The sequence below is a fragment of the Rhinatrema bivittatum genome, chromosome 4 (genome assembly GCF_901001135.1).
Source record: "Rhinatrema bivittatum chromosome 4, aRhiBiv1.1, whole genome shotgun sequence".
Taxonomy (NCBI): domain Eukaryota; kingdom Metazoa; phylum Chordata; class Amphibia; order Gymnophiona; family Rhinatrematidae; genus Rhinatrema; species Rhinatrema bivittatum.
The window spans coordinates 244,047,766-244,071,428 of NC_042618.1; the positions used below are offsets into that span (position 1 = coordinate 244,047,766).

Below are 23,663 nucleotides of genomic sequence, written 5' to 3' on the forward strand. Positions count from 1 at the left end.
GTCTCCCTCACTCTCACATGCTCAGTCTCACTTACATAAACACATAGGATGTCTCTCAATCGCTCTCACTCAGTCTTACATGTGCACACGCTCACACAACACACATGCAGGCTATCTCTCACTTTCACATGCTCTGCCTCACACAGGCAAATCCACAGGCTCTCTCACTCTCTCTCTCTCTCTCTTTCTCTCTCACATGCTCAGTCTCACACAGGCAAACACACCCACAGGCTCACATGCTTAGTCTCACACATACACACACACACAGGCTGCCTCTCACCCTCGTATCCTCAGTCTCACACAGGCAATAATACCTACAGGATCTCTCTCACTCTCACATGCTCAGTTTCACAGAGGTTGTCTCTCACTCATGTGGTCAGTCTCACAAAGCACACACACACACACATGCTGTCTCTCACTCACATGCTCAGCCTCACACAGGCAAACACACCCACAGGTTATCTCTCACACTCTCATATACTCAGCATCACACAGGCTGTCTCTCACTTATGTGTTCAGTCTCACACAGACACACACAAAAAGGCGGTCTCTCATTCTCATGTGTTCAGTCTCACACAGACACACACACATACACAGGTTGTCTTTCATTCTCACGTGCTCAGTCTCACACAGGTAAACATATCGAGAGGGAGTGTCTTACTTTCACATGCTCAGTCTCGCACAGACACACACAGGCTGTCTCTCACTCTCACATAGGCATGCCAACACACAGGCTGACTCACATGCTCAGTCTCTCTCAGGTGCACATACACACACACACAGGCAGTCTCTTACTCTCACATGCTCCCTCTCTCTCACACACACACACACACACACAGGCTGTCTCTCATTCTCATGTGCTCAGTCTCACATAGGCAAACACACCCACAGGGAGTCTCTTACTCTCACATACTCAGTCTCCCACAGACATACACACACAGGCTCTCGCTCTCACATTGGCATGCCAACATACAGACTGTCTCTCTTCTCAAGTGCTCAGTCTCACACAGGCACACATATATACACACACACACACTGTCTCTCTCTCCTCCCAGAAGCATAAGTAACAGCAGCAGCAGCTGAAGATTCAGCCTGTCTTCCTTCAGCCCCTCTGGCTGACGGGACTCGTTCTCTTTCTTGGGGCCGCGGGGGCTGACATTGTGCCTCTTCAAATTTGGTTCACACTGCTCCTTCTATTGTTCCTGCACGGGTCCACCTCACTTCCTCTTCCAGGCCATGCCGATAAGGAGGCCATACCACCCACGTGGCCCCCCCATCCCCACATGTTCTTTCTAGGTGGGTGCTTACTGCTATAATCAGCTCTACTGTTAGCGTTCTGCCCAGGCTTAAAAATGCTGGCAATCCAGGTGGAGGAGGACATCCTTGCATTTCGCTGGATCAAAGGAGGGGAGAGAAGATTAGACACATCAGCAGGAGATCAGGGAGCATGGTACTCTGGCCGCAGAGGTGGTGATACACAAGCTTGTGCTTTGCAACTCAGCAGTGTGTCGCAAAACATTGGTTGAAAATTGCTGCTCTAGGCATCTGACTTCTCTGTAGCTTTCTGGACTGGACTCTCTCTTTCTCACCCTCTCCAGGCCCTCTGGCTGGATTCTCTTCACTCTGGTTCCCTGCAGTTTTGTAATGCCATTTTTAGTGTATTGTCATTCCGGATGACTAAGTCAAGTGGTGATGGGGCAAGCGTCCTCCTATGTATGAAGTGGGTGATTAGGAAAAAAAAGAAGGTAATGATGCTGCTATACAAAGACTTGCAAGGTCCCATCGGAAATGTGGAACAGTTTTACTCACCTCTCCACAGGAAAATAAAGAGAGAGGTTTGAGTCATTTCAACTCTATAAGTAAATCAGAAATTGTACTGTTTCTGGCAAGACCAAAATGACTACAGATGTTTACTGTGATAAAATTGAAGTGAAGGAGGGTGGAGTGATAACTTTGATAAGTATTTAAAGGATCATAACAAAAGGTATTTAAAAGAACAGCTGAAGACAGATGGAATGCATAGAACCTGGAGGTTTCTTGAAAGTAACAGTGAATAAATTTACTTTGGAATCAAAGGAAACCAGAATTTGAGTGGTATGGCTCTAGAACAGTCGATTTGCATCAATAGAGGCAACTGAAATGGATATATTTAAAAATAAATTGGACATTCACAGTGGATAGCAATATGAATGTTACAGGAGTGTTTGCATAACATGATAAAAAATAGGGGTATGGGATGCAGATACAATGCATTAAAGGAGAAGGAAAATGTTGAAGGTGCCTTTTTTAAAGAAACTGGCTGTCAGGAAAGGCTGCCAGACTTGCACAGACTGCAGTATTAATTGGCAAGCTTAGAAGAAGCCAGGTAAAGGGTGTACAAAACGTGGGATGCAACCCTTTTTGAAATTTCAGTTGTAAAGAGAGAAGTTCATGAAATGAGGTTCCATGAGTCTGAGAACAGACAATTTGGAGGCCACCGCAGAAGTTGGGTTATTCCTATGTGAAAGGGACTGAATTCTGGTATAGCTAGCTAGTAAATGTAATAGAACAATAGGATTTGGACTAAGCTATGAAATAACAGTCCTAGCATTTAAAACAGTTTCCTAGACTGACACATTTGCAACCAGATGCAGTGATTAGGAAGATGCATGGACTTAGGCTTCCTTGTAGAATTCTACTGTTTAAAGGTCTGGTGCCGAACTTAGGTTTCCAAATTACTGTAGGTTCAAAATGGACAAACATCTTGTTTTGGTCTAAAAACTAGCAAATAGCAGCTCAAATGAAGTTACCTCAGCAAGAACAAAAAGTTAAGACAGTAATGCTTATTCTGCAGGCTTTTTAATGCTCATTTGGGCTTTTAGCTCATTCAAAACTTCCCCAACTGGGCTTATGGTGCCAAGAGCCTTTCTGTAACTATCCAGACTTCCCCCACTCCCATTTTTACCCTTCCTCCTCCCTTCTAGCTTGGCTATCGCAGGAACAATCTTTGGCTAGGGGCATCACTCACGCTTCACAAGAGTGGGAACAGAGAAGAGGCTGGTAACTACAGACCAGTTAGCCTCACTTCGGTGGTGGGAAAAGTAATGGAGTCGCTGTTGAAAGAGAGAATAGTGAAATATCTATAGTCAGGAGAATTGCTGGACCAGAGGCAGCATGGATTCACCAGGGGAAGATACAGTCAGACAAATCTGATTGACTTTTTTGACTGGGTAACCAAGGAATTGGATCAAGGAAGAGCACTCAATGTCATCTACTTGGATTTCAGCAAAGCTTCTGATACAGTCCCGCACAGGAGAATGGTGATTAAATGAGAAGCTTAGGAGTGAGTGCCAAGGTGGTGGCCTGGATTGCAAACTGGTTGATGGAGAGAAGACAATGTGTGATGGTAAATAGAACTCTCTCTGAAGAGAGAGCGGTTTTAAGCGGTGTACCGCAAGGATCGGTTTTGGGACCAGTCCTGGTCAATATTTTTGTGAGCAACATTACGGACGGGATAGAAGGTAAGGTTTGTCTTTTTGCGGATGACACTAAGATCTGCAAAAGAGTGGACATGCCGGAAGGAGTGGAGAGAAGGAGATGGGATTTAAGGAAGCTGGAAGACTGGTTGAAGATATGGCAGCTAAGATTCAATGCCAAGAAGTGCAGAGTCATGCATATGGGGAGTGGAAATCCAAATGAACTGTATTCGACGGGGGGAGAAAGGCACGGAGCAGGAGAGAAACCTTGGTGTGATAGTGTCTAATGATCTGAAGCCGGCGAAACAATGTGACAAGGCAATAGCTAAAGCCAGAAGAATGCTGGGCTGCATAGAGAGAGGAATATCAAGTAAGAAAAGGGAAGTGTTTATCCCCTTGTACAGGTTGTACTCCTTGGTGAGGCCTCACCTGGAGTACTGTGTTCAGTTTTGGAGACTGTATCTCCAAAGAGACAGAGACAAGATGGAGGCGGTCCAGAGAAGGGCGACCAAAAAGGTGGATGGTCTTCATCAAATGACTTATGAGGAGAGATTGAAGAATCTAAATATGTACACCCTGGAGGAAAGGAGGAGCAGAGGTGATATGATACAGACTTTTAGATACTTGAAAGGTTTTAATGATCCAAAGACAACGACAAACCTTTTCCTTCAGAAAAAAATCAGCAGAACCAGGGGTCACGATTTGAAGTTCCAGGAAGGAAGACTCAGAACCAATGTCAGGAAGTATTTCTTCATGGAGAGGGTGCTGGATGCCTGGAACGCCCTTCTGGAGGAAGTGGTAAAGACCAAAACTGTGAAAGATTTCAAAGGGGCATGGGATAAACACTGTGCATCCATAAAGTCTAGAGGATGTGAATGAAGAGAAGAGGCATGGGGGTGGCTTGCGGGAATGACGGCTACTACCTGGAGATAAATATCCTTATTCAATAAACATACGCATGGTTAATGCGACACCAACATTGCTCTATGCTTCAACGGCAAGAGGAAATGTGGAAAAAAGGATTTGCATCCACAAAAAAGTAGGGGAGTAGCTTGCTTGTTACGGTGGTTACTACCCAGAATCAATTAAGCCTGATACTTCACTTGGAATACATATCCAGCGCAGCCAGGGCCGGCGGAAGCACTAGGCGAACTAGGTGGTCGCCTAGGGCGCCAGCTTCCCGGGGGCGGCACTGCCCCGGTAAAATTAAGAGAGCCGCGCTCAGCCGCTGCCCCGGTAAAATGAAAAGAGCTGCATTAAGCTGCCGCCCCCCCCCCCGATAAAAATAAAAGAGCCGCTGCCGGCAGCCCGCCCCAAAAGACCCATCTGACCTCCCCCAGCGGTTCGCGTGCTCCCAGTCTCTCCCGCTGCTCTTTCTTCCCTGCTGCCGTTGCCGCCGGGCTATCAGCATGTTCAAGCCCAGCGGGAACGGCAGCAGTGCAAAAAAAAAAAAAAAGCTGTGGCAACCGCGGCTGCCCTTTTCTTCCTCCCGCCCCCCCTGACCCGGAACAGGAAGTGATGCGCGGGAAGGAGAAAGAGCGGTGCCGCATGAAAAAAATAGCGGCGACAGCAGCATCGGCCCCCGAGCAATTGAAGCAGCCGGTAATCGGGAAAGGAGTCAGCAGCATGAGCCTCCCGCGGCCGATGGGATTCTTCCTTTTTGGCCTGCGGGGGCTGGAGGAGGAGGCTGTTGCAGCTACCATTTGTGCTGGGGGGGGAGGAAGTGAGTGAGAGAAAGAGAGAGAAGCAGCCAGCCTGCCTGTGTGTGATTGAGAGCCTGTGTGTAAGTGAGAGAATGTGTGTGTGATTGAGAGCCTGTGTGTAAGTGAGAGAATGTATTTGATCGAGAGCATGTGTGTGTGATTGAGAGAAACTGGTCAGAGAGCTGATGTATGTGTATATGTGAGAGACAATGAAAGTGACTGCTCAAGGAGATGACTGATGTGTGAGAGTGTGAGACAGTCAGGGGTGTGACTGATGTGTGTGTGTGTGTGTGTGTGAAAGAGAGAAAAAGCATGGAAGTGAGAACTCTGGGTATGTGAGAAAGCATGGGAGTAAGAAGCCTGGTGTTGTGGGGGTGTATGTGAAAGAAAGCATGGGAGTGAGAAGCCTGATTATGTGAGAGAGAACATGGGAGTGGGAAGCCTGTGTGTGTGTGCATGTATGAGAGAGAGAGACTGGTTGGTAAGGTGACGGTGTGACTGGTGTGTATGTGAATGTGAGAGAGAGAGAATGTGATTCAGGGAATGAGAAGCCTGTGCACCTGGAAAGCGAGCATGGAAATGAGAGAGAGACTGGTGTGTGTGTGTGTGTGTAACAGAGAGAAAGTGATTATGGGAATGAGAAGTCTGTGCATGTGAAGAGAGTGAGCATGGGAGTGAGAACCTGGGTGTGTGTGAGACACAGCATGGGAGGGAGAAGCCTGTATATGTAAGACAGAACAGGTGACTGGTGTGTGTTTGTGTGTATGTGAGAGAGAGAAAGAAAGTGATTATGGGAATGAGAAGCCTGAGCATGTGAAGAGTGAGCATGGGAGTGAGAAAGCTGGGAGTGTGTGAGATACAGCATGGGAGTGAGAAGCCTGTATATCTGAAAGAGAACATGGGAGTGGGAAGCCTGTGTGTGTGTATGCATGAGAGAGATCAGGTGACTGGTGTGTGTGTTTGTGTATGTGCGTGAGAGAAAGAAAGTGATTATGGGAATGAGAAACCTGTGCATGTGGAGAGAACAAGCATGGGAGTGAGAGACTGGTGAGTGTGTGTGAGAAAGAGAAAGTGATTATGAGAGTGAGAAGCCCATATATGTAAGTGGAACACGGGAGTGGGAAGCCTGTGTGTGTATGGCATGAGAGAAACTGTTCAGGAAGGTGACTGGTGTGTTTGTCAAAGACTGTTTGGGAGATGATTGGTGTGTGAGAGACAGAAACTGGTCATGGGGGCATGACTGATATGGTGTGTGTGTGAGAGACATGGGCCTTAAGGAAGAGGACCATGAGTATAGAGCTTAGCCACTACTGCTGCTTCTGGTGTGTACTACAGCCTGCATGGAAGAGGAGTAAGAGAGCTGCTGGAGGGGGTAAGTAAAGATGGCTTTTTAAGTTTATTTTTCTTGATTGACTGCCATTTTAATTATTTAATATTATGTGATGTGTCTGCTTTTTTTGTTTGAGCAACAAGTATAGCTTTGGTTTATGTTTATTTTATTTATTTTTATTTATTTATTTATAAAAGTTTCTATACCGTCGATAAGACAAATCATCTCAATGGTTTACATGGCATAAAATTGTCAAATAAGTGTTCTGTTATAAATACAGACTTCGTTATTTTCATTAATGCACAATGTAAGTTAATTGTGTGTGGAGGCGGGGGGGGGCGGCATAGCTGATGTTTCGCCTAGGGCACCTAATACCCTTGCACCGGCCTTGAGCGCAGCTCACTGCTTCAACGCCAGGGGGGGATGAAGAAAAGAGGATTTATATGCAGACAACAACCAATAAGGACTGAATTGCACAGGCTGAGTAAACAAGCGTGGGAGTAGCTTGCTTATTATGGCGGTTACTACCCCTAAACAATTAGCAAGATACTTCACTTAGATGCAGCACCAACACTACTATCTATATTGATGGTGGGGGTGGAAGGGAAATAAAACCAAAAAGTTACTTGTAAGGGCCAAGAATAACAGCTAAGTATGAAAAAAATTAGTGTGAAAGCTTGCTGGGCAGACTGAATGGGCTGTTTGGTCTTCTTCTGCCGTCCTTTCTATGTTTCTATGTTTCTATAAAACTTGGCTCTCTTTAGAACCCAATATGTATGCATCATGAGCCTGGCCAGTAGGTGTGCTGTTTCAAAATGGCTGTGTCTCCCTCCTCCCTAGAGGTTGGGAATCCTACTTTTGTGTCATCTCCAGCTTCTGCAAGCCCAAGAAACAGAAGCAAACCTCTGCTGTGCATGTAGCTACTAAGCCATCAGGCCACTCTAAAACTGCTTGTCTGATGTACTTACACTAAAATGAAATGCAATATATGTCAATGATAATTATTTTAGCAACTTAATATCTCTGTCAAGTGGTTTAGATAAAAGCTAATACAAAATTTAAATTTGGAAATCAATTGTCATCTGATTGCATATCTTGTTAGTGTCTTAATTTACATACTACTATAACCAGGATAGATTGCTTTCTTTGAGTTCTCAGTTATTTTGATCTTTCAGTACTATACCTAAAATCTAACTTTGGCATATTCTGTAAAATTACATTTTCTGTTCCTTCTCCTGCTTGCACTCCCTTATCACCTGTTCTCACTTTCTCTGTTTTCACTATTTAGAAATGCCAGATGGCATTGATTACTCTGGACACCACTGCAGCTGGTATTCTTTAAGGTTTGTTTCATCTGAGCCTTGCTACCTCCAAGAGTGGGAGGAATGTTCAGAGTAAACCCAATATCAATACAGTAAGTTCCCAGCAGGCTGAAAAGCTGTTGCTCCCGGTCACAGATGGCTGCGACCTTTGCTGCTCACCTCTCTTTTCCCTGCTACAGCGATTCTCAAGGCTGTGGCGGCCTCAGCCTGCAGACGCCGCCTTCCTCGGTGTCCCCGGGACAGCGTGGGTGATCCCGTCCACCATCTTGAGTCGAGGATTACTTAGGGCATGCGCGCCAGGCCCTCTCTTATTGACGTCATGGCGGGAACCTCGGGGGCGTCCCCTCCGCATGTTGTCATCCGCTTGATGTATTTAACCCAGCCAGCCTAAGCTTCCTACAAGTTAGCAGGGACTTCCTTCCTGTTTATTCCACTCCATTCAGTGATGCTTCGCTTCACTACTTCCTGAACTAGAACGCCTTAGGTACCCGCTCCTCGGGGGCCTTGTTACGTTCTGGCTATCTGCTCCTCGGAGGGCCTTCACGAATCAGGAGGCCTTCAGGAATCAGGAGGGCCTTCAGGAATCAGGAGGAAAGTAATCTCCAGGCCCTCGGAGGGCCTGGAGATTACTTTCCTCCTGATTCAGGACATCATGAGTTCAGCCTAGTGAATACTACTTCTGCTCCTACCTCCTAGCTGAAGGAACCACCGGCGTACCCCGTGCCTCGGGCCACTACCATGCTCATTTCAGCTAACCTTCTACACTCCGGAGTAAGTACCATCACCTACTTCACTCTGCTGACCTTCTGCACCTCTCTGGACTTCTACCTGCTGATCCCCTGGCATACCCCGCTCTGCGGGCCACTACCAGAGATATCTGCATTGAGCTGCCTTACTACTTTGGACAATATCTTCTCTCCATGCTGTGGGTATTTCCCACAATTCCAGTACAATAAAGTCTGTCTCATCTGTGTCCGTCTCTACTGAGGCCATGCCTACCGCAGTGAGTCCCCACAGGGCTCCTCCCTGTGGGGACCCACTGTGGTCCAGGGTCCACAACCACACCAGATTACAACAAAAGCAGCAATTCAGGAGAAGAGGAGCAAAAGTAAATACAGGTGCAATAAAGACTACAACGGAAAACCTAGAGAACAATGGATGCCAACCTACCCCTGCAAAGACAACATCAGGAAAGCATTTAAAAAGTCAAACTATTTCTCCCAATCACTTTTAATGGACATAAGTGTGGCTACTGGATTGTATTCACTCAGTCATTATATAAACTGTAAACCTCTTACCTGTGGTGATGTTATACAAAATAGCACTGTGTTTGGTCTTTATTATGCAACTCTCCAGTGTTGGACAGTACACATGCAAGCAGCTGCTGCTATTGTGAAGAGTTTCAAAGTAAAACACTGCCAGGTTACAAGACACTGCAAGGAGAGAAAAGTGAATTAATAGATATATCCTCTCCATTCCTGTGCTCACCATTTTTATTTTCAGGTCACATTATAAAAAAAATGTAAATGCTCCAGTGTCTAATTCTTAAGGTTTTTGTGGTTGCCAATAGGGTAAAATCGGATCAGATTGGTAAGATCAGAATAATTTAGTAAAAAATAAATAAAACCCTTCATTCATCCAGTCAAGCAAACAGAAACAAGAGAATGCGGCAAATGAATAATGTCCAATGTGAACCAAAACTAAAACATCCAGAATAAAACTGAAAAACTGGGATTCGTAAATCTACTAACTTGTCCAGTTCATCAGAATCTAAATGGTTTGTAACAACACTAATAAATTTATTGTTTCTCCATTAAACTAAGTATTTATTATAGGGAGAAAAAAAAAACAGTTAACAGCTAAAAGGAGCCCAATTTATACAAGTTTCAACTTTTTCAAGGGTAAAAACTTAGCTTAATGTCTTCTTTTTTCCATTTTTCTTTTTCTAAGACAAACCCTACTTGCTGCAGACCAGGCTTTTCTTCAAGTTTCAGACAACAGGGCCTTCCACAATTAGGGTTCTTATCTTAGAAGAAGAAGATATGGAGGAGGGGAGACAACTGGTTGTGTAGTACAGATTCGGCACATTCATACCATCTATCTGCGTTGTGTTCCACCCTGGGAACGCCTTCCCTCAATTTACCTAAAAGTTTGCCTTCCATGGAAGCCTATGCATACTGTCAGCTAGATTGAAGGCAATTTTCTGACAGCCAATTTATCTGGGGCAAATGGCTTTGAAAATTGACCTCAAGGCGTCTTTTTCACTTGTATGGTGGGCCTGCAGCAGGCCTGTAATGTCCTCTGGTATTCTGAAGTGATTTTCCCTGGTATCTCTCCCTGGGTTTAGCCCCATGGCATGGCATTGCAATACAGAAGCTTGGGGTTTGAGTCTCTGGGCTGGTGGGGCTCATGCTTATGTAAAGCTAACTAGGCATCACAGTACATTACAATGCAGAATTTTCCAGCAATGGGAGGTTCTGGGAGTGTCAGTGTGAGTGGTAGGAGGGTTCTTCCCCCAAAGGAGGTGAGCAGATTTGGGTGACATAAAGGATGGCTGGGCTAGAATTTGGGACCTCAGGGAGGGTAGCCCCAGTGCGGTGCCCAGACTTGGGTCCTAGTCATCTGCTGGATAAAGCACTTTCTCTTTGGCAAGGTCATCAGGCCATCTGGAAGGATTAGGATATCTCTGCCATGGGGCCACCATTCTAACTGGGGGAAGTGTGAAGCCAGTGATTTTTGGATAAAGGAGAAGAGGTTTCCCCATCTGTCATTAGGTCCCGAGGAAGAGAGAGGTCCTGAGTGGTCATTTTTGAGAAAAACTTTCTATTGGACTGGGCTCAAGTAACATGAACAGAAAGTGATTAACTATTTTTGAGATGGGCAGGTTTCGCTAAGAAGCCGATTTTTGTTTTGTATTTTGAACTCGCTGATTTTTCTAACTTTTCTGGCCTTTAATTTGTTACGCATGCCGGCCATGGCAGACCAGCGGCCTGGCCCCCTCACCTCTCTCAGACGAAACCAGTGCCTGGTTCCTCATCCCTGGTGGCGGTGGGCCGCCGGCTCTATCCTCAGACCTCTGCATTGACTGACTGCGTTATTGATTCTCTCCAAGCCCAGACCTCTGCATTGCCTGACTACGCTATTGACTCTCTTCTCATCCAGAGCTCAGCCTCGCCTTGCCACTGGCCCTGACTCCAGCTTGCCCTATGACACTTCTTCAGTCTACGTCCTGGACTTGGCCTATTCAGGTTTCGGCCTGTTCTTGCTCAGGTGCCCCCTGTCTGACTTTGGTTCTATTGGAGCCCGGGTCTCCGGGACTCTGCCTCGTCCAGTACAGACTTCTTCATCTCACTGTTGCTGCCTCAGGGCTGACCTCTCAATCCTTCCATCGACGATGACATATGGAGGCCCACCTAAGTCCAGCCGGCTCGGGTACCCAAAGGCTCAACCAGCGGGGAATGAGGGCTGGTATTGGTGAAGCGCCAGCTGGCCTCCGTCCTTCAACCCACTCTGCCTACCGACAGTGGGGACCCATAGGATCCCTCCTACGGGTAGCATCAACCCCACCTCGGCCCAAGGGTCCACCTCCGGCGTAACATAATTCTGGGACTTTCAATAAATGCTTTCTCTTTTGGAACACAAATTTTTTGTGGTCTGGTTTTGTTTGATCATCCCTTGGACGCCGCAGGTGAATCATGCCCTCCCCTGACCCCCAGCATGGATCCATGCACTTTTACAGGCGCTACAATAAGTTGGCTTGAGCTAATAAGACTCTGAAGGTGGCCCCCAAGGAAGGAGGTTACACATATTACTACACAGGTGATCAGTTCAAGTGACAGCTAGCAGAAGCAATCCCTGCGAGCCACAGAATGGTGTTGATGGTTTCAGTCTCTGATGGGTCTTCCCTTTTAGCTCTTGGTCAGTGGGGGAACTTGATATCACCCAATCCAGGTAAAAAGAAAAGACAAACTCAACCCAGAGGTTTGCAGCTGCAAACAAAAAGTGAAAACAAAGTTACGAAACAGAAAAATCTAGGCTGGACTTGCTTATTTTCAGTAAAAAAAAGAATGTGGAAGAAAAGTGAAATTTGGATTTAAAAGTATTCTGATGAATATATATATACAAAGGGCTAAGAATCAAATCCTATAAGCCCAGGCGTCCTATCTTACTGTGTTGTAAAATGCCGATGACAAACTTTCTTACTTTGACTTACAACCTAAAATTGGAATACTAAGCAAAAACAATCATGTTCCATACATTTTAAAACAAAGAAGAAGAAAAGTCTTCCTAACAAGATTGTCAATTCCATCTCAGTTCTCAGATCATATCCAGAAAACACTCAAACTTTGTGGTTTATGATGACCTTAGTGGAAGGGATTTGCTGCCTCCAGCTGTGCTGAATCTTATTCCCTAGGGAACAATCCTCTACTTCCTGACTGAGCCCCTCCCCTCCCAGGCAGCTTACAGGGAACAGGAGGAGAGGGGGTGAGTGTGGACTAGACAGATCAAAGGGGATCATTTTGGTGATGTTAGGAGGGACTCAGCGAGGATCATTGGGAGGTAAGGAGAGAGACTGGGGGGCATGTGTCTGCTTGAGTGGGAAAGAGAGAGGGGAATATGGGGAGGGGGAGCAGAGTTTTGTGATTGATACTGGGTGTGTGTATGTGTGTGCCACACAGGGTGGGAAGTTAGAAAGGGAATGCAAAGTAGAGCAGGACTGGATCATGGTAAGAACACCTGTTTACTACAATACTACTCCCTCCTCCCTCCTCCCCACCTCCACTACACCTCCCCCTCACACACATACAACTGCAGATCCTCTCGCCCTTGATCTCAGATTCTATACCCCCCAGAACCTGGAACCTCCCTTCTTTCCTACCTCTCCTTCCCTGATCCTGGAACCTACCTGCCATCTCTCCTTACTTCTTTCTCCCCTTCCTCAGTCCCCGAGTCTCCATCCCTCTCCCCAATTCCTCAATCTTTTCTGTCTCCCATCTTCCACATCCTCAGTCCTCTCTTCCTCTTCTCCCCATCCCCAGTCCTTTCACCTTTTCCTCATCCAGTTTCTGGTCATTCACCCTTCCATCCCTGGTCCTCTCACCTTCTCCCCATCCCTGAGATCTCCTTCATGTACTGATATTTGAGACCCCTTTTTCCTCATCGAATAAAAAGGAAATAAATTATACAGACAAGTGAAGTTGGAAATTATTTTTATAATGTAAAGTTAAAGATGGAAATGTCTGTCAATATTCTTCAGAATTTTCAAATTTTTGTCATAGAATCTACCACTGAGCTGCCTCAGGAAACTTTGGGGATGTACTTTAGCCCTTCTCTCAGTTGACTGCTCTTATAGGGGAAAGAGAGAACAACAGATTCAAAAGTGCCTAGGGATGGCAAAATCCTAAATCAGTCACCACATGGACTCATTACACTGCCTTCTCCCCCATGCCTGGGTCTGCAGCATCTGAGATTCACATTGAATATGTATACATTTTGCCCATTTGCAAACAGGACACGCACCACTACAGAGCATGAGTACTTGTTGCAGTGCATAATAGTATATGCACTACCTACAGAGAGGCCATACATTATTCTGAAGAGCAGTTTAAGAACATAAGAAATTGCCATGCTGGGTCAGACCAAGGGTCCATCAAGCCCAGTATCCTGTTTCCAACAGAGGCCAAACCAGGCCACAAGAACCTGGCAATTACCCAAACACTAAGAAGATCCCATGCTACTGATGCAATTAATAGCAGTGGCTATTCCCAGTTTATGTGTGTAGTTATGATTGCACTCCAGAAAACTCATGCTAATTGATTTTCTCCTTAAATTATCAAGGGGCACCAAGAGGAGAGCTTAAGGAATCAAAATCAAGCATCACATAGCCTGAAAAGGCAGTGCAAATATTTGTTATTTCTTAGTGTGAGTAACAGAGTGCCTAACACACTGATGACACAAATTCTATATATATACTTGAGATATACACCAGCTTTTGGAAAGGGAAAGCAGATGATGTTTCAATACCCCACTGTCAAGCACTGAAATAAGGAAACTTTTTAAGAGGAAGGCTCTGAAAAACATCAAGATCTTTGAACAAAAAATTAGGAAGACCACCCTCTAGAAGGAAAGCATTGCAGCCAGAACCCACTGATGAACTGACAGCCTCAAAGTGTGTGGTTTCTTATTCTACATATAATAGATGGTAACAAAAGCAGTAGAGAGATAGCAACTTGAATCACATCCAAAATATATAAAAAAAACTGGTGAAACACAATTGTCAGGGTTTGTGTAATGTAATGGTGGCTTGGGTTTCTTTTACGTTATATTTTATTTAAAAATAGGTTTATGGGGGAGATCCAAGATGGCAGCAGGCAGCTAGATGCTGTGCTTCATGCTCTGGGTCATTTTATTATTATCTCAAATGAGCTGTAAAAGGAAATCAAGAACTGGTTCCTACCCTGAGGCACCTTGTGTTTCTTTCCCATGGAGCCCAATGGACGCTCATGTTCTCCGAGGAGCCTTGCAATCCGTACATCCACTGGGAAGCATCGGAGGGAAAGGTTTGCCTCCCGCTTCCCCAGAATTGTCTTTCATTCTCAGTCCAGTGGCCCTGATGCAAGCTCCAGACCCCACAACCAGCAGGAGCCTCTCCATGAAGCTTGGAAGGTCACATACCAATGATGTGTTGTGGCTCCCTCTGAGGCAGGGAATGCGATAAGAGGACTTAATGTTTTATTACCTGGCACTTTGGCCGGCATGGTTATCCCTGCATTTGGTTCCCAGCTCTATTCGGGTGCAGATGGAAGATTTGGGCCAGTATGGTGTGGATGTCTCATTTGACTCTGAGCCTCAAGTTTTGCCGGGGAACTTTTTGTTGGTGAGACTAGACGAATTCACTCTTGAGTCTATCTGGGAAGCCATAGAAGGTATTGGCAAAGCTATTGCTACCCAATTTCCACCTATAGTTGCTGCCCATAAGGCTTGTGATTCACACTTATTATTACTTTAAAGTGAAAATTGGATCAACGAATTTCTGAAATTCAAAATGCTATATCTCAAGTTAAAACTCTTCAGGACAGCTTGGTAGAAACAAACAAAATGGAAAACCTGGAGAATTTGTTGTAATGTAAGAATTTGCAATGTATTAATTTTCCTCATGTACCTATGGTTTCTGCTACAAATATGATTAGGAGGTACATGTTGGAAGATCTTAAAATTCCTGAGAATGCATGACCATCTATTGCTCAGATTTACTATCTTCCGCCTCCTGATATTCATCAGTCTCAAGGGGCTTTCTCTGTTTCTGCTGATTCTTTGGACCTGACGGCCATATTTGAAACATCTGCGACTTCTTTGGCTAAATCCTCTACTTTGTTGATCACCTTGGTTTTAGACTCAGATAGGGACTAGCATCTAAAGAAGTATTTTAGACCCTGAGGTTTATCCTTTTTGCAATGTAATGTGATGGCCTTTCCTGATGTAGTAAGATCTATCTAGAAGAAGTGGAAGCAGTTTCTTCTGATGAAGGTGTTACAGTTGGGGCTAATAAGTTTCTCTGCAAATGTTGTGTGAAATGTAATACTAATATGTGTGTTTTCTTTGAACCCAGTCAACTTTCATTTTTTCTTCCAGATAAATTTGTAGGCTCAGACTCCTCTGTAATAGCACCAGGTGCTATTTTTTCTTTATTATAATTACCTGTTGGATTGTGTTCTTGGACAATTGTGGACTTAATCTTCAGGGTTGAATAAGATTTATTTGTTATATTATTGCTAATTTTTTTTTCTGTGTCAGCCCAATGGATTTTCTTGTTCAAGTTTATTTTGAGTTTTGTATCTAAAAGCTTATAAATAAATAAGATTTTTTATTATTGAGGTTTGTGTGCTAAATGGTGAGATAAGTTGTAAATGTGTACTGTTTGGATGTGTCCATACTTATGTGATGTGATTTAAAATAAAATTGATTGTGGATTTTATCTTTTTGATGTGTTTTTTTAAATCAGCACTTTCAGTGTTTAAAATCATTGAGGGATCTATGGAAGGAACCATGTAGCTAAAATCTCATCGTGGTCCCTTCCAAGTGCACTAAATTGCCCACAAATAGCATCATAGGGAATTTATAACACAACAGCTTATGTGGTCTATGTCATTCAATGCTGAATTAACTTCATGCATTATATCTTGAAGTCTTCTCATGAAATTCAGAGTCAAATTCAGAGTTTAACTTCAAATACAAAGAATTCAAAAAACTGCTAAAAACTTCTCTCTTTACATCTGCCTATAAGATTAGCTAACAGATCTATTCTTTTACTTTATCTAGAGACATCTACCAGCATATTTCAATTGATATTGTATATTAATATATTTTAATTTTGATTGTAATGTCATTTTATTATGTATGTCATATTTGTAAACCACTTAGAAGGTCAGATTACTGCCCTATTTTGCGGTATATAAAAACTTATAAATAAATAAATAAAATACCTTATCATTCCTAATCAAAACAAAATAGCAGCAGGAGGAAGTTACTTGATAGGCTTTCACACTTTTTCCAATATTTAAAATTAAAAAGGAATCCAAAGTGAAGCTGCTTGAAATTTGCCTACTGTTCAAAAATGGAGGTTTACCACAATTATTGGAAAAAAGTGTCCATTTAAAGGAAATAGTTGTGTTGGTTTCACAATAACAGTTTTTTTAAGTCAGGTAGTTTCCTCCTGCTCCCAGCTGAATTGGAACTGACCTCCACTGGTCAAACACCAAGGGGTCTTTTTTTCCTTATCTTATGACCCCTTCACCTAGCCCCGACACTGTAATGATGGTCCTTCGGCCAGGAGCTAAAGACTGCAGCGCCTTCAAAAGTCTGGATGGTCTGCACCTTAGGACCATCCAGTAGGTGTCACTGTTGAGCAAAGGCTGGGACTCCCTTCAATCCAGGGTCTGTGAATGTTGCCTCTGCAGCATCCCTAGCCAGCCCCAGGTAAAGAAATGACCCCTGAACTGAATCCATTGCTGCTACTGTGCCAGCCCTAATAATTTTTTCCCCTGATTTCATTAAAAGGTGAATTTTAAAAGCCCGATGCACACCAAAACTGGGAGATATGTGAATATGTTGGGCCGGCATGGGCCGAGCGGATTTTAAGAGCCCTATCCCTTATCTGCATGAATTGGAAACGAACTGGGAAAATGGCCAATGGCATCGGCGCAAATAGCTTTTAAAATCCCTCCACTTACATGGTAGAAAGTAAACCGCATTTGTGTGTACAGGTGCATGTCCATTTAAAATTGCGCACATATGTGTGTGCTGTTAAAGCTATTTTATAGCATGTATGCATATTTGTGCATATGTTATAAAATGACTGTGTTTCTCGGCTGGGCCGACAAATGTGCACACATGAGCGCCCACATGCCACTTTGAAAATTACCGTCCCTGTTTATTCTTTAGTACCCACTCTTGCATATTTGTTTCAGTTTAAGTGTGGGATGGCTTTTGTTTCTTGTTGTTTGGCTCCCTGGGAAAGAAAAGCCCAGAGTGAAAAACATGCTTCTCCCACAAATAGTCCTTGTAGCCTTGGCAAATCACAATGGGGTAAATTTTCAATACAGCATCTAACTGGGAACGCATTCATGTATTTTTAAATACACATCAAAGACCTTGATTTTTGAACAGAAAGTACCCACAAAAATTAGATTTGAATTATAAATTGTAACACTGGAAGGGGAATAGAAGACTGTGTCGGATACATATTAGCCTGAACCTTGAGCTCCATTTGTTACCTGGGTGTTCCTTTTTTCCTTTTTTGATATTTGTTGCAATGGTTAAGTGGAAGAGGAAAAATTGAGAGTATTTATTAGAAATAGATTAACATTCAATGTGGTTGTTGTTACATTTTGGGATAAAGCATAATTTTTTCCTTGGCAACTGTATAATAAACTCCAGACACTGGAAGCAACCTACTAGGAAATTTTATGATTACATCAAAATATGGATGCTTTGCAGATGTCCATCATTGTGCTGGTCAAGGATAATGAGGCCATGCATTGCTAGCTGGAAATCTTAGAGAGAATCAGAACACATATTTTAATCTGAGATTTTTGAACTTTCCTAAATCTAATATTTCACCTTGGAAGATGCTGAAGTAGTACTTTCTGGAGATATTGGCTATTCCAACAAAAGCTGTACCTTTCTATCCTCTACTATTAGGACTTATTATCTGCAGGTGAAAAAAAGAGTTTTGAGATTCATTTGAAGGAGAGCAAGGAGAGGGAATTGTCTGTAAACCACCCTTCAATGGGGATCATCTTTGGCAGCTATAGGGTAGGAAAAAACCTTTCTGCAGCCCTGGAAGACCAGGATTCTTCCAGGAATAGCACAAAAAACTATGAGGTCCAAGGGTAGTCACATTCCTAGGACAGTCCATACTCCAAGTGTTTATTTATTTATTTAAAAAGGACTTATTGCCATGCTCTCCAAAGTTCGGGGCGGGTTACAATATATAATGCTAAAAATAAAGCATAATGGAAAACAAACTTTCATACAAAAATAGACTTGAAAGGAAAAACCTATTCTAAATAGGTTTGGACTGTGGACGTGGAGGAGAAAAGTATTTATAGTCTTTATATGCCTGATTGAATAGATGGTATTTCAAAGCTTTTTGTCCCTAGCACCACGTATAGATCTTATGTGGAGTGATATAAAGTTCCATATTATGGTGCCAGCGATGGAAAAAGCATGCTCACAAGTTACTGAGAGTATAGTTGATTTCTGCGAGGGTATTTCGAGCAGAAAATGGTTTTGTGATTTAAGATTTTGTGTAGGAACATAGAAGTGAAGAATTGCATGCAACCATGGACAGCTGACGTGGATTAGATTGTTTATTGTGGAAAGTGTTTTATAAATTATCCTCCATTGTATGGATTACCAGTGGAGGGAATGGAGACCACCAGTGATATGATCATGTAGTCTAGTATTAGTGAGTAGATGAGCAGCTGACTTTTGCACAAGTTGTAGGGATCTTATTGAGGAAGACCGACGTAGAGAGAGTTACAGTAGTCAATATTAGTATGAACCAGGGATTGAAGTACAGTTCTAAAGTCGTCATGTTCAAGTAAGGGCTTAATGTTACGGGAGCGGGCCGTGCCCCGGTCCCTCCTCCTACCTCAGGGCCGGCCCGGCCCACGCGGACTCATCTTCGGCCATCGAGGACCGACATGGCTGCCACCATGGCTCTCCCTTCGTGAGGGAGTCGCCGCCAACCCGACGCGCTGAGCCCCACCCCCTAGGTGCACACGCGCGCGGGGGCTTGGCTCTTAAAGGGGCCAGCGCGGAAAATGAAAGGGATGGCCTCCAGATGATGTCACGCGCTGCAGGGTATTTAAACCCTGCAGCTTGGTCAAGCCTTTGCCTTACAATGAGGTTCCTCGGTTTCCCTGAGTTATTAGTTGCTGCAGTGTGTCCTGATCGTCCTGTCTTCTGGCTCCTGACCTGGCTTGTTCTTGACTTCGTCTTCGGCGTCCACTCCTGGTTTTGGCATTGACTTCTGACTCCTGGCTTCTGACCCGGCTCCATCCCACGACTCCTTCTTCAGCTTTCGTCCCTGGCTTTGGTTTGGATCTCTGGCTTCTGACCCGGCTTCGCTTTTGGACTGACTTCGGCTTCTTCCACCACCTCAGGTATCCGGTACTTGCTGGCCCAGAGGATTCTCCTAAGTTCCAGCGGCTCGGGCTCTCACGGGCTCCTCCCGGGGGAGCCGCAGGTTTCCGAGGGTGAAGACTCTTCAGCTACCTGGGTCCAGCCGTCCTTCGTCCATCTCTTCAGCCACCACCCGGATCCTTGGTAGCATAGGGTCCCACCTAAGTCCAAGAGGTCCGGGACCCTATGGGCTCCTCCTGGGGGGACCTCGGACTTCCAGTGGTGAAGCCTCTTCAAAGTCTCTTTAGCGCTGCTTCCCGGCTGTGACGCCTCCTGTGGGTTCCCATAGGATTCCATTCACCGTCTCAGCCGGCCCAAGGGTCCACGACCGTAACACTTAATGTGCCTAAGAAGATGGAGTTTGTAGTATGTCATCTGAAGTACTGATTTAATATGCGTTTTCATGTCTAGTTTGGGGTCAAAGACAATTCCAAGATTATGAACAGATTGTGAGATTTGGAGTGTAGTATTCTGTAGACAGAAAGTTGTTGGTGGATCAGAAAAAGCTAGATTACCAAGAATTATTATTTCTGATTTTGACAGGTTCAGACAAAGCTTATTGTGAGACAGACATTTGTTGATAGAGGATAAGAAAGAGATGAACTTGAGATGTTACATGCCAAGTCTGGTATGTTGGGAAAAAAGAACTGAATGTCATCAGTGTAAAGCCTGTATGAGAGACCAAGAATTGCAAGACGTTTTCAGAGAGGTGGAAGATAAATGTTGAATAGGATGGCTGAAAGAGCTGATCCTTGTGGAATGCCCATATTGCTTGAAAACCATGTGGAGATTGTAGTCTGAAGACAAATTTGCTGTGAGCGGTCCTGTAAATAGGATTTAAACCAAGAAAAGACAGTGCCTGTTATACCAATGCTAGTGAGTCGAGAGAGGAGTACGTCATGATTAACCGTGTCAAAAGCAGCAGAGAGATTTAGAAGAATGAGAACGTATGTTGTTCCAAAGAGAAGACAGGATTTATTTAAATAGTCCAAAAATCACAGTTTAATTAGAGCAGAATAAAGATGGAAAAGCTTCAGCAGCATTAGTTCAGAATTCAACTTCAAAAACCACCTCCAATCATCAATACCTTTACCCATGTTACTCGCAGTTCTCTTTACTTCCAAGCTGACCACTTTTCATGGAGGCTTTCCTAGTTCAATCCCATCCCTTATTTCTTTAAGGCCCCAAATACAGCACTGGAAACTCCTCCTCCTCCTGAAAAAAAAAAATCTCATTTCCAAGCTCAGCGCTTCCCAAGGCAGGTAAAAGTATCCCAGTTGATTAAGGGGGTCCCCTGTCTCCTTGGAAGCCTTTCTTAGCTTCTTTGAACATTTCAGCAAATCAAACTCTTCAGATCTTCTCAGCCCAGAAAGCACTCTATGTATCTACTAAGGCTGCAAACCTCAGTCTGCAGACTTCTGATTCATGCTAGTATAAAGGGCAGTTTTGAGATCTGTACAATTTTTTTTTTTTTTTGGGATTGGAACTAAATCTCCGAGTTAATACTTGGGGATAAAAAATTAAGGAAGATTTGTCTGCTTATTATAGCCCTTCTCTGCTAGAGTTGTGTACTAATAAGAATGACATGCATATAAAGGTGAATTTTAAAAGCCCGGTGCACACATATATTAGGGGGTGCGCGCACAGGTCGGGCTCACGTGCACCCACCAAATTTTTAAAGCCGCCAAGATGCGTGCATTTCTCCTGCTGGGCGCACATCTCACTTGATTTCAGAAAGGGGCATGGTGAGGGCATGGTCTGGGTGGGACGTAGGCATTTTGGAGCACAGCCAAGAGATGTGAACATAAATGCTTATGTGCCCCAATGCGCGCCCAGGTCCTCTCTTGTGTAACTTTACTTCTGCTATGGAGGAGGTCTAGCTTAAAAAAATAAAAATGTAGCCATTTCTGCCTGGTTTAAAGGGTCTGGGGTAAATGGGGGGAGTGCAGGCTATCAAACCAGGGGGGTTTGGAAGACCTAGCTCCTAAATGGGAAAACTGGTGGACAATCTAGTGAAACTGGCAATGGCTTGGTCATACACCTGTTATAAAAATACTCTAACTTACGTGGTAGAATTGGGATTTGCTTGTCTAGGCGCATGCCCACTTAAAATTGGGTGCACATGCTCATGTGGTCAGGCTATTTTATAATATGCACGCAAGTTATAAAATGGCCGCATATCTGAGTGTGCGCCGACACACATATGCCAAGGTACGCCTGTGCATTACTGTCCCAGTCAGAGAAAGAAAAGTAAATGTAAGTAATTGACAAAAATTAGATGAGGACATATTTTTTTATTCTTTATTTTTTTTTATTAGATAGTACATAAATCAGTTCAGAGGTTCCTCTGAATGAGGCATACTCATGCACAAATTCTGGTGGAAGGTAATGCGTGTTAGGGATGTGAATCGTGTCCTCGATCGTCTTAACGATCGATTTCGGCTGGGAGGGGGAGGGAATCGTATTGTTGCCGTTTGGGGGGGGTAAAATATCGTGAAAAATCGTTAAAAATCGTTAAAAATCGAAAAATCGAAAAACCGGCACATTAAAACCCCCTAAAACCCACCCCCGACCCTTTAAATTAAATCCCCCACCCTCCCGAACCCCCCCCAAATAACTTAAATAACCTGCGGGTCGTTAAAAATCGAAAAATCAAAAAACCGGCACATTAAAACCCCCTAAAACCCACCCCCGACCCTTTAAATTAAATCCCCCACCCTCCCGAACCCCCCCCAAATAACTTAAATAACCTGCGGGTCCAGCGGCGGTCCGGAACGGCAGCGGTCCGGAACGGGCTCCTGCTCCTGAATCTTGTCGTCTTCAGCCGGCGCCATTTTCCAAAATGGCGCCGAAAAATGGCGGCGGCCATAGACGAAAAAGATTGGACGGCAGGAGGTCCTTCCGGACCCCCGCTGGACTTTTGGCAAGTCTCGTGGGGGTCAGGAGGCCCCCCACAAGCTGGCCAAAAGTTCTTGGAGGTCCAGCGGGGGTCAGGGAGCGATTGCCCGCCGCAAATCGTTTTCGTACGGAAAATGGCGCCGGCAGGAGATCGACTGCAGGAGGTCGTTCAGCGAGGCGCCATTTTCCGTACGAAAACGATTCGCGGCGGGAAATCGCTCCCTGACCCCCGCTGGACCTCCAGGAACTTTTGGCCAGCTTGTGGGGGGCCTCCTGACCCCCACGAGACTTGCCAAAAGTCCAGCGGGGGTCCGGAAGGACCTCCTGCCGTCCAATCTTTTTCGTCTATGGCCGCCGCCATTTTTCGGCGCCATTTTGGAAAATGGCGCCGGCTGAAGACGACAAGATTCAGGAGCAGGAGCCCGTTCCGGACCGCTGCCGTTCCGGACCGCCGCTGGACCCGCAGGTTATTTAAGTTATTGGGGGGGGGTTCGGGAGGGTGGGGGATTTAATTTAAAGGGTCGGGGGTGGGTTTTAGGGGGTTTTAGTGTGCCGGCTCACGATTCTAACGATTTATAACGATAAATCGTTAGAATCTGTATTGTATTGTGTTCCATAACGGTTTAAGACGATATTAAAATTATCGGACGATAATTTTAATCGTCCTAAAACGATTCACATCCCTAATGCGTGTAAAGTGTAAACAGTCTCTTCTTTCTATCTTGTTAAACCTCAGGATAGTAGATTCTGTATTGTGGCCTTGATGTGGACCAGAGGAGCCAAGGATCAGAGAACCAAAGAGTTCAGGAAGAAAGCCTGCCTACACACACTCCAGCATCACCAGCAAAGACTGAAGAACTGTGAGCTATGTCTTGCACACCTGTAACAAAGCACATTTCTGGCCAGAAACACAGAAGCACAGACAGAAATACTCAAGGACACACAGAAGGGAGGTGGAAGGAAAGACTGACAGAAATGTAATGTTCTCACCTAGAGTACAGAAGATAATGTATGCTTACCTCATGATTTTCTGAGTAAGAACTGAAACCTGCAAGAGACAAAACTGAAAATCTTTTGAGAAAAGAATTGATTCTTGGTTTAAGAAATTTGTACTACAAGTTTGTATTAATTATTGGAACTGAAACTTATCTGATATTTTTTTTTTGTTCGTGAATCCTTATACTTGCAAGATAAAAGAAAAAGGAAAGTAAACATTTGAAGTTCTTGAAACACCTGAAAAAGGAAAATAAAGCAGTTAATAGTGAAA

General features: G+C 44.4%; 1 protein-coding gene across 1 annotated transcript in view; it reads right to left on the reverse strand.

The window, feature by feature from the left end:
* Nucleotides 1-23,663, reverse strand: part of MANSC4 (MANSC domain containing 4) — a 55,843-nt gene that overhangs the window by 21,233 nt on the left and 10,947 nt on the right. The window contains exon 2 of the mRNA XM_029599985.1: nt 9,109-9,243. Within this exon, the coding sequence (XP_029455845.1) occupies nt 9,109-9,243 (135 nt within the window). The remainder of the gene's footprint in view (nt 1-9,108; nt 9,244-23,663) is intronic.